Below are 14,037 nucleotides of genomic sequence, written 5' to 3'. Positions count from 1 at the left end.
TAGATCAAACTGAAGTGCTGACAAGTTTTGGTAACTATGGCGTGAATTCTTACCACTGTTCCTTCCCAGCAAGGAATTAACATAAAATCAAAGTACAAACTTTGGCCTAAGTTCCCTAAAAGCCATTTGAGTTCATGATAATGACTTGGGATTTCAGGAGGAAGGCTATGATGTCTGGTTCCAAAGCCTTCTGCCTCTGAGCTCATGGAAGCCAAATATTTTTCTTGTTATCCAGAAAATTGAATCAGACTTCTCATGTCATTGAAATGTTGCTAAATTTCAGAGGAACATTATTTTCGTGGAATTCCTTTTTTAGAGAGAAGCAGGTACAAATTTCATATTTTCTAATGCTGTACAGGACTTAGCTGGAATTATTAATGTTGTAGAAAGTGCAAAAGAAGGTTAGATTGTACTTTTATACTCCTAAATGAATGTCTGTCTTCTAGAGTCCTATTTCCTGCCATATATAAGTGACAAGACAATGATATTCATCTTACAGAATACTTACTTTGTGACTTATGTGGGGGTTTTTGCTTTCGTCTATTTAATAAAATATTACTTTTAGAGTCATTCATGCAAGTTCTTCCCTCTACACTTTTAAGTTTTACTCAGGAAGAGCAAGTTCAAAACATTGTTAGGCATCTGAGAGAAATGCTGGGTAGCAGGCAGAGCTGAGATGATCCTGAAGCACTTTCAAATAGGGAAATGCTCATGATTTGGGAAGTTGCAAAACTGTGAACTTCCATCCAGAGGCTCCAACAGATTGTCCTGTGTTGATTTAGATGTAAAGCAGGATGGTCTTTTATGTTCATTTTCTTAACTGTAAATATGATTGCTTTCTTTAGAAATAATATTAATTTATTACTAAGCACCCTGGTGATTACCTAACATTAGTAACTGATGGAAATGGTGCATAGACTAACATGTTTATTGAGCAGAAGAAATAATTAAAGCTGAAGCAGGGCATTTCATCTTTTCTTTCTCAGTCTTCCCCTTCTTCCTAGTTTTGTCACAAACTCAGCTTTTGGAGATGTGAGAGTCTCTCTTGTGGCAGGATGCTGAGTGTTTCTTTTGATCTTCCCTCTAGGCTGGCAAATAAGCAGGACAGAGAAGGAGCTCTGTCAGAAGCAGATGTGATCGAGTCCTTATCTCTGGAAAGGCTGGTTAATGAACACAAGTGTCTCTGTCAAATTGTAAGTAGATTTTAAGATGCTATGTTTTCTCATATCTGTGTAAAGCTTCCATTAAGTAGGAAATTATGCTACATGTCATAAAACTGAAATTTAGATGTAGTATTCATTGTCCTGTTAAGAAAAAACCTAGCAGGAAGTCTTTGTGGGGGGAGCCAAAACCAGAAGCCTTTATGGAAAGTTGCTTAATACTGGTCAGCATTTCAGATAATATATCCAAATTACTAGTCCCTGAAGTTTATTTCCACCATCTTTTTCTGATGGCAGTAAAAAATATTTTGAAAGATAATGAGGGTTATGGTGTTATTAACCAAGATAAAAAGGCAGTTTTGCAAAACCATTTCAGCTTTGGATTTTAAAATTAAAAAATCATTTTAATTCATTAGGGAGATTTGCAAAATTTATAGAGCACTACATATTGCTATTATTTTCTCTAAAAGCTGAGTTAGAAAAGGGCATAGCTCTGTTTATTATGTCATGATTATCTGAGTGTTTTTCTTCAGTTAGTGCACTTTGCACTATGCACATGTAGCAATCATAAAAATTAAAATTGCAAGTTCATCCTTGTTTTTTTTTTTTTCCAAGGAGCTTCTGTACCAAAAATATTTTCTTGAAAAATATTCATTAAAAAACAACCTGAAAGATACTAGTGTATTCCAGTACATCTGAATTGCTTAATTTCTGACATGGTGTTCTTGTTCTTTATTTATATTTTGTGTGTAATTAGCAAAGACACCAGATCACATGCTCTTAAGGCTGTTTTATACTCTAATGGACCCATTCTTTACCAGGCTCTTCAAAGATAAAAATGGTCCCAAATTCCTTCACTAGGATGACTCCTAGGGTCAATTTAAACAGAGGCATTGTGAAACAAGATAGAAAGTTAGGCAGTGACGAAAAAACCTTTTGTTTCTTCTTATTCTTGTAGTTAGTTTTCCACTAGATCTTTAAATTTCACCACAAAGTATTAAGGCAAAAGGAAGGAGTAATTTGTCTTGCTGTTGGACAGTGTCAGTGAGAATGACCTTCCTCTTTTTCTTATTTATAATATGTCTGTATATTCCATATTTCTAAATTTTTATATTTTGTAACCAAACTTCAGCAACAAGAATCTTGGTGCAAACTGAGAACAACATTGCCCCAGTGCTGGCCAGTGTTTGATCTCAGTTTTCTCAGAGAAACAAGTTGTATACATCTTCTATACATCTCCTTCCTGAGTAGGTTCTGCTGGAGGGTATTGCAGGGTTCCATAGTGAAAAGGACTCATATTTGAACCTTAATTTAAACATAACTGGTCAGAATTATTTTTTTTTCTGTTGTAAATTGTACATTCCATATCTGACTGTGGTGCCATTTAAATCCTTGTCAGATGGAGAGAGCACTGAGAGTTTTTCAGATGTTGGCATTGGAGAGTCTCTTTTAATTGCCATAAACACCAATCCTGAACATGATCAGTGTGAAATATCATCTCTACATGTCATCCACAGAGCTGGTTCTATTCAGTTGTTATTCAGAGAATGTTTTAAAAGACACATACAGTGCTCCAAAACATTTTTGAAAACAGTTCCTAGCAGATCTTGAGAGAACATCTTTTCCATGTTCTGAACTTGAATCAAGCCCTGCCTCATTTGTTCCAGTTAAAGCCTACTTTTCTTGTCCTCCTGATATAAAGAAAATAAGAGGAAATTATTATTTTCCTATTTGCAGTTTCACCTTATGTTCTTGAAGGCTATTATCCTATCTGCCTGAACTGCTTTGATCTCAAGAGAAGCACTCTTGGTCCTTCAATGTTTTCTTACCAGATGTGTTTTCAGAACTGTTTTCTCAATGAGGTTTGCATTTCTCTTTCAACAGATTTGCCTGGATCATGTTTCTCTCACTGCTGAGAGTATAATGACAAAAAGTTTTACTCCACTCAAGGTGCAGTGCCTGTTCTGTTGTAAAAAATTGGTTTGACAGCTTTTCTGACAAATTCACAGGAGATTTTATTTACCCCCGAGGTGCTTATGAACATGTTAAACTTTCTTTCATGAACTGAAGCAAAGCTGATCCTCTTTCATCTCAGATTTTTTTCATTTTGATTGATGAATCTAGCATGGACTATTTATAACCCATAATTCTCAGTGTTTTACTGGCTTCACAGTTAACAGTAATTGTTCAACTAATTTCTTGTTTCCAGTCAAGGAATGTGGTCTGAACTGCAGATTTTTCCTTCCTTCTCCGTATATTTACAGGAACCTTGCTCAGCAATCATGGGCTGTGGGAAAAAAATTGATAAATCAATCAAAAAGGGATTATTTTGGCTTCTCCATATCATAGCAAAAGATTTTGATGCCTTAAATGAGCGCATCCAGAGAGACACTGCAGAGCAAAAAGCACTTGAGGAGCAGAAGAAACTGGAACGAGCTGAGCGAGTCAGGAGGATACGGGAGCAGAGGTATTTTCCTGTGATTCCTACTCCATCCCTTCCTCCCTTCTCTGAGATATTTGGTTCATTCCTGTGCATAGATCTTACAGGAACCAGGCTATCCAGGATTTAAAGCTTACAAGCCAAGAGTCTTTCTTGAAGTTTTTGCCTCTTCATCCCCTTTATTTGATTTGCTGCATGCTGGAAATGTATTGGGAATGAGAATTGCAAGGTAGTTGTAGGATAAATTTGGCCTTACTAATATAACTTCACAGAAGGCTGACCTAAAAAATAATTCCTGTGATTTAAAGTTGCCTTCTAAAATAAAGTATTAAGTTAGACTCTCTAACCCATATATGAATATCAAAGTCTAGATATGAAAATTTATTCAATACTATGCTTAATAAACTTCAGGATATCCAACAGGTGAGGCATGAAGGAACTAAAGATGGTGCAGTAAGGGAAGGCAGGATAACTGATTTATTACTCCCCTTCAAATCCCTTTCTGGTCTTTAGCAGCCTGCTGTGGTGCCTGTGAAGAGCTGATCATTTTACTAGGGCATTCTTAAAATATTTGCTGCACCCCTGTCCTCTCCTCTGCCTTATATAGACAGAGAATTTTGAGTCTCAGTTACTGTGAGAAGTAGCTGGGAAGTATCTTAGACTATATTCTGGCTGTTTTGGTTTAAATAAGCAAGTAAATTACTAAAGTACATTTTAAACAGCTGCAACTTGACATGGTTTTCATATACATTTCACAAATTTCTAAAAAAATTGGTTTACTCCTAATCTGCCTCAAGTCTCTGCACACATAAAACCTCCTGAACATGTTGGATTGTGTTGAGAGGACTGACATTGTTCTCTGTAAGATTTCTGGCTTCTTCCTAATTCTTTATTCATTCTCCCTCTTTCCACTCCCCTTGCTCCAAAAAAAAATAATCCCAAAACCACTGAAACAATATAAACACAACAACAATGCCAAAGGGAAAAAGAAGAAGGAAATGTACCTGAGGAGGAAGACCCTGAGCCTGGGAAATGTGGAAACCCCTTCCAGCCTATATCTGCTGTAATCTCTGAGGTAGGAGAATTTGTGGAAATCTGGGTCTGTTCAGAACTACCACTAACAAATGTCTGAGAGGCAATGAGAAAAAAATAAAGAGTTGTTCTAAGTCTGTCTGCACAGCACTTTTTAAATTCTTACTTGAATCTTGGCAGCCTTGATTTCTGTGCATCAAATCAATGTTTTCGTGATAAGAAAACACCTATTATTGATTGGGGAACAAACATTTTGTAGACACAGTAAAATAAATATAAACACATGACTTAAAACATTTCCTAATTAAACTCCTGGGATTCAGAAGTGGAAAATATTCAAGGTCTATTCATTTATTCTAAGGTGTTTTAGTGATGTGGTGAGTCATATCAGATTTCCCTGACTTCTACAGTTATTCATATTTGTGAGCATAACCTCTTTTCAGTTGAAAATAGACTCTTGAGAATTTTTTATTAATTTTGAAATACGAAAATCACATTCATATTAAAGTTTCCTTAACCTACATTTCTGAGTTCATTTTTTTTATTCAGTTGCCTGGAGATAACACAATCTAAAGAAACACGTAAACTTTTCCAGCAAGTAATTCAAACATTTGCTTTTTTCCAAGACAAAAGCACCCATGTCGACAGAACATGTCAAGGCAGCTACATGCACAATAATCCATTTAGTAATAACATCAAAAACAAGAAAATAAAGGTGCAGCTGTGAATATTGCAGAGATGGTGATTTAGTGACACAGAATTGTGAAGCAGCCAGTCATTGAGGTTGTATGCTACAATAGGTATTTATTCAAACTGGGATAGCATTTTCTGGAGACTTAGGCTCTAAGCATCCGTATTTTTTTTAACTAACACATAAAAAAAAAAAAGTAAGTAGAAAGTTGTTTTGTTTTTTGTTTTTTTAATAGGACCAAAAATAAAACAAGAAAACAGGCAATAAATCTAAAGATCCTTTTGTTTTATAATTCCTTCTCCCTTCCTCTGGACAGGATATTGGAAATTTAATTTCTTCATCTATTTGAAAATAAATTGTACGCTGAATGTAGGATATTTGGGGAATATTTTCAATTTTTAGTAACCTTTCTTATTAGTCAGTTTACAACATTAGAAGTAATTTTTAAAAATTCTTGTCCTTTTTGTTAGAATGAAAAACAGCTGGAAAAGGAAAAGAAGAGACAAAAGCTGGAGACTGAAAAGGCTACAATTGTCTTGAAATCCCAAGCAGAGCAAGATCACTTATCAAGTAGCAGTAGCCAAAATACAAATGACAGCAGGCTGGAAAGGTGCAATTCTACAACTGCCCAGCTTTTGCAGCATGCAGAAGAGAGTGACCAACAAGCCTCAGAATGCCTTGACTCAGGTAAAACTGCTGCCTTTTAAATCATTTCATGTGATTTTTCACGTGCTTCTTCCTTCTGTCCATGGTATTTGTCATTATACCACATACCACTGTCACCTATTGGGAACACAAAAATGAAGGAATAGATTATATAAGTCGAATTTCTTCATGGAAACGTAGAGTTTGCATATATTTTATGCCCACAGCTTATTTTCTCTAGCAAAATGTTGTGTGATTTTCATTTCCCATAATTTTATCTCTAAGTCTGGACTGAAAGCTCTGATGTATCTCCCCAGCAATTGTATTAGAATCTGATGTAGGTTATTACCTGAATATAACTGTAGGATATGTAATGTTTTTTTTTCTGTTGGATGTAGATAACAATAAGAAAAAAAGTAAAAAACCAAAATTAAAAAGGGGCCACAGAGTAGAACCTGTTAATGCAGAGGACTCTCTTCCCAAGAATCCTACACCACCAGCCCTCCCACCAGGTAAGTGTAAAAACAGTAATTGATGTCTCAATTTGTGGTGGGTCATCCTTTAAAAGTCCCACTTGTGAATGATGAAATTGGACTGGGTTACATACAGAGAAGAGCTACTAAACCTTCCTCTCTAGAAAATCTTTAATGCAGTTTCTCACTTCATGATAGGAACTTCCAGCAGTATTGATTTGGCCTATTCCATGGGGAAAACATAATTTTCCCAAAAAAAGAGCCAGAAACTTGATTACTCGCTGGTGTGATTAAAAATACCAATATTTTTAAGGTTAATCAGTTCATTTTTGAAGTATTTTCATCATTCTTCACCATGGATGCAATGTAGTGCATAGCTTGGGCATTTCTAAATGCTTTGTTTTCTCCCAAGGAGATGTAGGGTCTGTACAGCTCAGAATAATCCAGTGCAGTCATGGAATGCTCTGACAGTTTTTGTTTTCCTTTAGTTGGATGGGGAACTCCCAAACTTAACAGACTTGGAAAACTTGAGCCTCTTGGTGAAACACATCATCCTGGTAATTGGAAGTATTTGGGGCTTTGTACCTTTTCAAACCATTCTCCTTTTGTCCATTCACTTCTACATTCACTTCATTCTTCATCTGTTTTTCATTTCTAAATTCCAATTTTCATTGACCAAAAGCCTTCCCTTTTGCTTAGTAGAAAGCATCTTTTTGATGTTTTCAAGTCTGATTTTTAATTAGGAAAAACAATGAGTTCTCTCCAATTTCCTCATAAAGTTTAAAGTGGCATGGGATATCAGAAGTTGTTAATGATCTGAAGTTATTTGCACCCAAAGATTTTAAAGCGACGCATTGCAAAGAGTAATGGGGCCAGTTCCTTGAGTCCAAATACATACTGCATTTAAAATGAAAAATTTTAAATGGAAATATCAAGGTGCAGTAGGGAGTCTTGATTTCTTGCTTTGATAATGACTATTTTCTATTTTTGGAAAATTGTGGAAGACTTTTTCATATGTTGATATTACATTTTTTCCTGAATTTGAGATGATAGCTTCTTCATTTTTCTTACATTTTTATTTTTCAAATGGTGAAAAGTGTATTTGGAGACATCTGGAACACAAAATCAAGGACCTTTTCTGCCAGAGAACCAAAAGATGCCTGAAAGGGAAATAAGATTTCTAAACCCAAAATATCTGTTTCTCACAGGAAATTCACGTGCTTAAAATGTGATTTGTAATGTTGATCGTAAACCATCTTGCTCTTTTTTTTTAAAGGCAAATAGAGTGAAGGTGACAAGAAAGGAAAGCCAGATGAAGAGGTAGGGAGGAGAAGAAAAGGAACTCACTTTTTATCCGTGCCTGAGGGAGGTGTTGCATTCTGTAGGAAGAGCATGGGTGGGACAAAGAGGAAAAAACCTGCTTAAGCTAGGTGTTAATTTGTAAAATAAGTACAATTATTAAATAATTTTGGAAGCTGACAATGGCATATATGTTGGTAGGGAAATTATCTCTTGACCAGAGGTGTAAGAGCAAACTTGAAGTACTCAGAATTTATAGCTGAATTCAAGGCATTGCCTACTCTTTGGGAGATATATTCTTTTTTTAAGGAATTTTGAACCTCTGACAAGATTCACATTTGCAAATCCTAGCAAGAAAACTGCTATTAGGGAAGCCCTATTTATAAATGAAGAAAGTTCTTCACATTCATAGCCCATCACTCTCAAACCTTTAGTTAGATCCTGATTTCCAAAAACATTATTTATTTCTTTCTTTTGCTTAAAGCTGCTGTGGGTTTTAACTCTGTCAGTTTGAGATCCATAGAATCAGAGAATTATTGAGACTGGGAAGGACCCTTAAGATCATTGGTTTTGTTAACCCAGCACTGCCAAGTCCATCTTGCACTGATTTAATTTCCCACCTGGCCTTGCCCATTTTTACATATTTTGCACACTGAGAACCTGCTCCTCACTGGAAACTCAGAATTTCCATAAGACAAGTGGAGCCTACCTTGGATTCTTTTTTTTTTTTACAATAATCCCTAAATTGCATCTTTCTGAAAATCAATTTACTTTTGGTTGTCCCTTCAGCAGAGAAATAAATCAGTGTTGATTTTTTTTTTTTGTTCTCCCACCTTTGCCCAAAATTCAAAGGTGGGTTTAAAAGTTTTTTCAGACATTCAAACTTTGTAATTACACACTTACATTCACTGAAGACTGCAATTTTTCCAGTCATGCTAATAATTTTGGCACAACAGAAGGTGATGAGTGCCTGTTTATTTTCAGTGGAGGATACATTTGCAACAATGTTAAAATTCTTCCATTATAGGAGGTAAAATTCTCTGCCAGGCCTAAAGTGCTCTGCCAGACCTCAAAAAATGGATTAATAAAACCATCCACTGGACAGATTTTCATTGACCTTTGAATCATTTGTTGCAGTTTTCTTGCTGCTGTAATTAGTGCTATTGAAATGAAATTATTTATGACAATAACATAAAAGTGTTTTCATTTTGCTGACTAAATGTAAGGATAATTAAAGCCTCAGTCCTATAGACAAGTCTATATATTTTTAAAGTAGTGTAGTCCAGTTTTCCTTTTGTTAATCTTAGCTCAGGAATGCAATTGTAACAGAAGTTATTGCACCTGTAGGACAAGTGGGTATAGTCTTCTTGGAAAATGATGATTTATTAAAGCTGAATTTTGTGTTGGCAGGCCATCAAGCCTTTCTTGGGGAAGAGGTGGTCTGTATAAACAGAATTGAGATTTGAATGCTTCAAAAAGCTGCTTTTATTTTTTTCTTGATTTCTACCTCTTTCCTCTTACCATCTTCCATATTATTTTGCTTGTGAAGTGTTTTGCATGTTCCCATCTGCATGGGTTTTTTTATTTTATATCCATTACAAATGTTTGAGAGTGCTTGTTGCTCTCTTTGGATATACTTATTAATAACTTTGTGTTGTACAATTTTTCCACTTTAATTTTCTTTATTGATGAAAGGAAATGCTGCAGTTTTACCTAAAAATTCTGGAATAGCTTTTTTAGAAAGTTATTTTAGCTTATTTTAGCAAGAAAAATGCCATGCACAAATGGTCCCAAAAGTTTGGCTTCTGCACAGTATTACTGCCATTTATAACTATATTGCAGTGTGGTCTTGAATACATACAAACATACAAATTTCAGTGCTTCATTTTTTCAGTTGTTATTTGTACAATTTGAATTTCTCCTTTCCTGTTTTTAGGGATGTTTACAGATCCCCTTTGGGCTTGATCTTGCAAATGCTGATGCATGTATAACAAAATGTAATTAAATCCTCATTTGGCCAATCCATCTCTAGACATTAATTAGCACTAGGTTTGAAAGTTAGCTTGGAGGAATTAGCTCTAAACTCATGGAATACCTGGCTTTCATTAAGGAAGTAAGAATTTAGTAAACATTCTTTGAGGCAGGAAGGGGGTAGGTGACAGATTGATGTGGTTTTTCTGCTCTGGAATTTCTTCCACAGATTTCTATGGAAAGCCTCTGCCCCCGCTGACTCTACGCCAAAGACCCAACAGTGATACCCATGATGTTATTGCTTAATTGGAGCACAAAGAGAATTTTAAAAAACATAAATTAAAAATCCTATCTCTTTTTTTTACCCTTGAAGGAAGTTTTTTTACATGACATTTTATCAGCATGTGACAACTGAACATGGAGTTCATCCTGTTGTGCTTAATGGTCAGACTTTATAATTTACTTTTCACATCACCAGCTCTTCTTCAGGATTTATTGGGTTTACTTGTGAAAAGACTTGGCTGTAAACCTGAAGAAAAACACCTTCAAGATCCCATAATACTGGACTGTACATTCCCACCAAGACCGTTCTCCAGGTGCTGTGCAGGTGTTGGTATTTTTTCAGGGAATAAATTATTCTAAAGCATTTTGTAAGATTCCTGTATGATAGGGTGACTATAGAAAGGTTAAACAAATATTGAATATATTTTTCTACCTTTTTATAAAATGAGTTGAAAGTATAAGTGGAGCTACCAATGAAATGATACCGAGGGAGCATTAGAAAGTTGATAGTCAAGTGCATAAAATGTGTTTGACTCTTATATTTCTCTTACAGTACCAATACCTTTTCTTAGGTATTACATTACATATTTCATATTTCTGGCAATCTGAAGCAGAGGGTACGATAAAAAAATTTAAATACATTTTATACAAAATAATGCTATTTGAACTGTCTGGAAGTTTTCTTATCTGTTTTTTTTCTTTGTTTTGTTATCTGAATTTGACATAGGTAGTAAATTCTGTGGAAAAAAATAGAATTGAATACTGTATTGTCTACTACAACAAATGAGAAAAGTCACATAGTGGGAAATTTGCACTAACTAAATCATCAATTTTGATGGGAAACTGAATCAACCAGTATGCAGATGACCTCCCTCAGTTGTTCATCTCAATAATACTGAAATACCATCTTGCAAACTGAAGAAACCCCTGGTTTTTAAGGATTTCTATAACATTTCCATATAATATGTTTAAAATCACATACAAGTGATACCTAAATAAGAAAGGTTACAATTTGTTACATTCCTGTTTAAATGTTGTTACTGTTACATTGGAGACAACCAGTGATGTATTTGTAAAGGTCCATTGTTCTGCCACTTAATGACAGACAGGATGAAGCCCGCATTCAGGGTTTTTTTTTGCAGAAGCAGTATTTGGTAATTTTATGTTCTGCTCTGTTGTCAGTAATGTGTCTTACCAAAGGAGTTTAGATGTTGAAACAACGTGGTGTGTTATGTCTTCAGCACTTTGATATTGGAAATCCTTGTCGTGCACCCCTTGCAGCAAGGAGTCGCACAAACATCTGCCATATTAAAATGAAATGATGATGATTTTTAAAGAGTAAAGTGGAATCAGTCTTCAGGATACTAAGTCTGGAGTAGGTGGAGAGGTTTATTCCTCTATGTTTGCTAGTTTAGAGAAAGGAGGAAAGGATTTCTATGTGACTACCAGCATGAGAATGCTTCTGTTGTAATCTAATACTGGAACATGAATCAGTTGAAATACTCTCAGGATTTGGTCATTTTCCCTTCAGACAACACAATACTAAGTGGAGGGGAGGTTGCACCAATATGTGTATGTGCAATCTCAACTTTACTAACACTAGATCTGTTACCACTTAAGTGTTTGGCTTAAAGGCTCTACTTTTGCAGACTTACTTTTTTTACAGCTTCAATTTCTAGGAATGTATTATTCTCTTGTTTTCACTCTTTCCTAAAATAAATCATGGAAGTCTTTATTAAAAATAAAGCTAAATCCTGCTGTGGTAACAAATTTGAGAAACTAAAATGTTGATGCTTATATATATAAACTGTGTGTTCTGTGTGTTGTGTGTGTGGACACCTGTATAATTTTTCATTTTTGCTTTCAAAATAAATTTCACCAGTATGTGACCAAAGTACTCAAAAATGTTTTATAAAGTTTTGTTTTATTAATATGCTTTGTAATTATTTACTATGCTGGGGTTTTTTTCAGTAATTTATACTGCTATAACTTTTTATTTGCTCAAGATTACATTTATGTATAGAATAAAACTAATGCAAAGCATCAACATGTTTCCTGTATTTACAAATTTTTGGAAGTAGGTCTAGTCTATAAATATTTAAGGGCTGTAAGTCTCCCATTTCTAAAATGTATGAAATAGAGTCCTTATATTTGCATATTTTTGCAGGAGAACTGTGATGAAATTTAGCATATACTGATAGATTGGCAATAAGTTGGGTGTATATGTATAGCTATAAAGGGCTTTGATAGTGCACTTAATATTTGAGAGATAAAAGTTGTGCAGCTGTAAATTGAGAGCACAAATTAGATTTTGCCAGACTTTTTGTCATCCATAGTATCTCTTTCGAAATGTATCAGTGCTTGCAGCTCAGAGTATTTGTATTTAAATACAAGAGTGGCAAGAACACAGAAATTCACTATTTAAGCAGAACATTTTGCATTATCTATATGTAACATCTTGAATACAATTTACACAAAATATTTTGAAGGCAAGTTAAAAGTGTCTTCCAAGAAGGAATAGTAATGTTCATGAACTGAATTAATGTGAGAGACTCAGAGCTTCAAAATAAGTTGTTCCATTTTCTTTCCTTTTAGTTACATCCTAGAATCCACAGAAAGACCTTACTCATAGATGTAAAGGTTTTTAAATTGAAATTATTAAAAATAGGCATATTTGGTATCCATTAGGTCTCTGGTGTGAGATTGGAAAGGATTGATGGATCATAACAAGGTAAACAACATCAATTCTTTTTTTTTTTCCCTTTAAATAAGATTCAAGTAGTATTTTTTTCAGTAATATATTCCCGTATTTTAGTGGAAAGTTTAGTACTGTAACTTCAGGATGCTTACTCAATAACTTTGCCATCATGTTAGTTTCTTGGCTCCTGGGATTCATTACATTTGAAAAACTTTACTATTTTGAATAGAACATCCCCACTAGTATTTCATTTGTAGTAAGTAATGGAGCCTGTTGTAAGTTAATTTGAGATAAGTTTATCTGCAGTAACACATGAGAGAGATACAGGATGCATTATTGCTGTTTGCAGTTTGGCTGTGATGGTGGTGATGCTGATGAACTGGAGTCCTTTCTTTGCTTTCTGGTGCAAATCTGGTTTCAGCCACATGGCACCGTCTATCATATAGTGGAATACAGCCATAGATTTAGGGGAAGGTGACTCATTCAGCAGACCTTTTTGTTGTATTGGTATGGTAAAATTGAATTCTTGTGTACATTTTCTGGTATGGTGCTGGCCTTGGCAGAATTACAACCACAGATATACTTTTTATACCAGTTTTGTTCTGTATCTGTCAGTAAAACTCACTTATCAAAAAGCCTTTCAGGTTTCCTTCACATTTGATATGTAAGAGATCTCGGTTTTGCCTCCAGGCCCTTTGTCACAACCCTGATAGAAGCATTTTAAATCAGCTTCTAAGCTAATCTGCATGAGGTGAGCAAAAACGCTTAGTCTTCATTAGCTGGTGCCTGAAACTCAAATATTTATCCATACAACAGCATTCCTGCCTTTACCTTTGCACCCCTTTCCAGTCTGGATTTCAGAGGCTGGGTTCAGCCTGCATAAGCTTTAATTAAAACCACTCTTAAACAAGTTTGCTGCTTCCACAGGGCAAGAGAGTTGGCAAAGGGGCACAAAAGGGTTTGTGGGGATTTGTTTTGTTTTCTAGGACACAGATGATTGCAGGATGCCCTTCCTTGGAGGAGCAGTTTGCAGGTCTCAAGTTCTGTCCAGATGAAGGGATCAGATGAGGGCAGCCTCCAATTTCAGTGCTGCTAAAGCAGGGACAGCTGAACTGGGGTACAGTGGTCCTCCTGATTCCTGTCCCTGGAGAATGTTTGATCTGAAAGTGTGCGAGAGAGATTTCTGTGAATAATTCTCAAGCTTCCAGCAGTTTTTCATGGCAGTAACAGCAGGTTAAGCTGGAGGTGATGTCCAGTGTGGTTCAGATGAGCTGAGTAGCACTTCCAAAGCCCGGGCCAGGTAGGGTTAAAGGTCTGGTGACAGGGCACAAGCAGAGACCTGATGG

At 35.4% G+C, this 14,037-nt stretch overlaps 1 protein-coding gene across 3 annotated transcripts in view; it reads left to right on the top strand.

The window, feature by feature from the left end:
• The window catches only part of ARL13B (ADP ribosylation factor like GTPase 13B), a 33,408-nt gene extending 21,368 nt beyond the window's left edge, over positions 1-12,040 (top strand). The window contains exons 5-12 of one of the 3 annotated variants that reach the window (XM_053970309.1): positions 1,088-1,193; positions 3,425-3,627; positions 4,582-4,675; positions 5,794-6,010; positions 6,367-6,480; positions 6,930-6,998; positions 7,718-7,761; positions 9,941-10,083. In XM_053970309.1, the coding sequence (XP_053826284.1) occupies positions 1,088-1,193; positions 3,425-3,627; positions 4,582-4,675; positions 5,794-6,010; positions 6,367-6,480; positions 6,930-6,998; positions 7,718-7,725 (811 nt within the window). In that variant the 3' untranslated portion in view covers positions 7,726-7,761; positions 9,941-10,083. Of the gene's footprint in view, positions 1-1,087; positions 1,194-3,424; positions 3,628-4,581; positions 4,676-5,793; positions 6,011-6,366; positions 6,481-6,929; positions 6,999-7,717; positions 7,762-9,940 lie in introns of all 3 variants that reach the window. The other 2 variants (XM_053970308.1, XM_053970311.1) reach the window with 2 other exon arrangements.
• Positions 12,041-14,037: the final 1,997 nt, after the last annotated feature.

The sequence above is a fragment of the Vidua macroura genome, chromosome 2 (genome assembly GCF_024509145.1).
Source record: "Vidua macroura isolate BioBank_ID:100142 chromosome 2, ASM2450914v1, whole genome shotgun sequence".
Taxonomy (NCBI): domain Eukaryota; kingdom Metazoa; phylum Chordata; class Aves; order Passeriformes; family Viduidae; genus Vidua; species Vidua macroura.
This window is presented reverse-complemented; position numbering and strand designations above follow the sequence as displayed.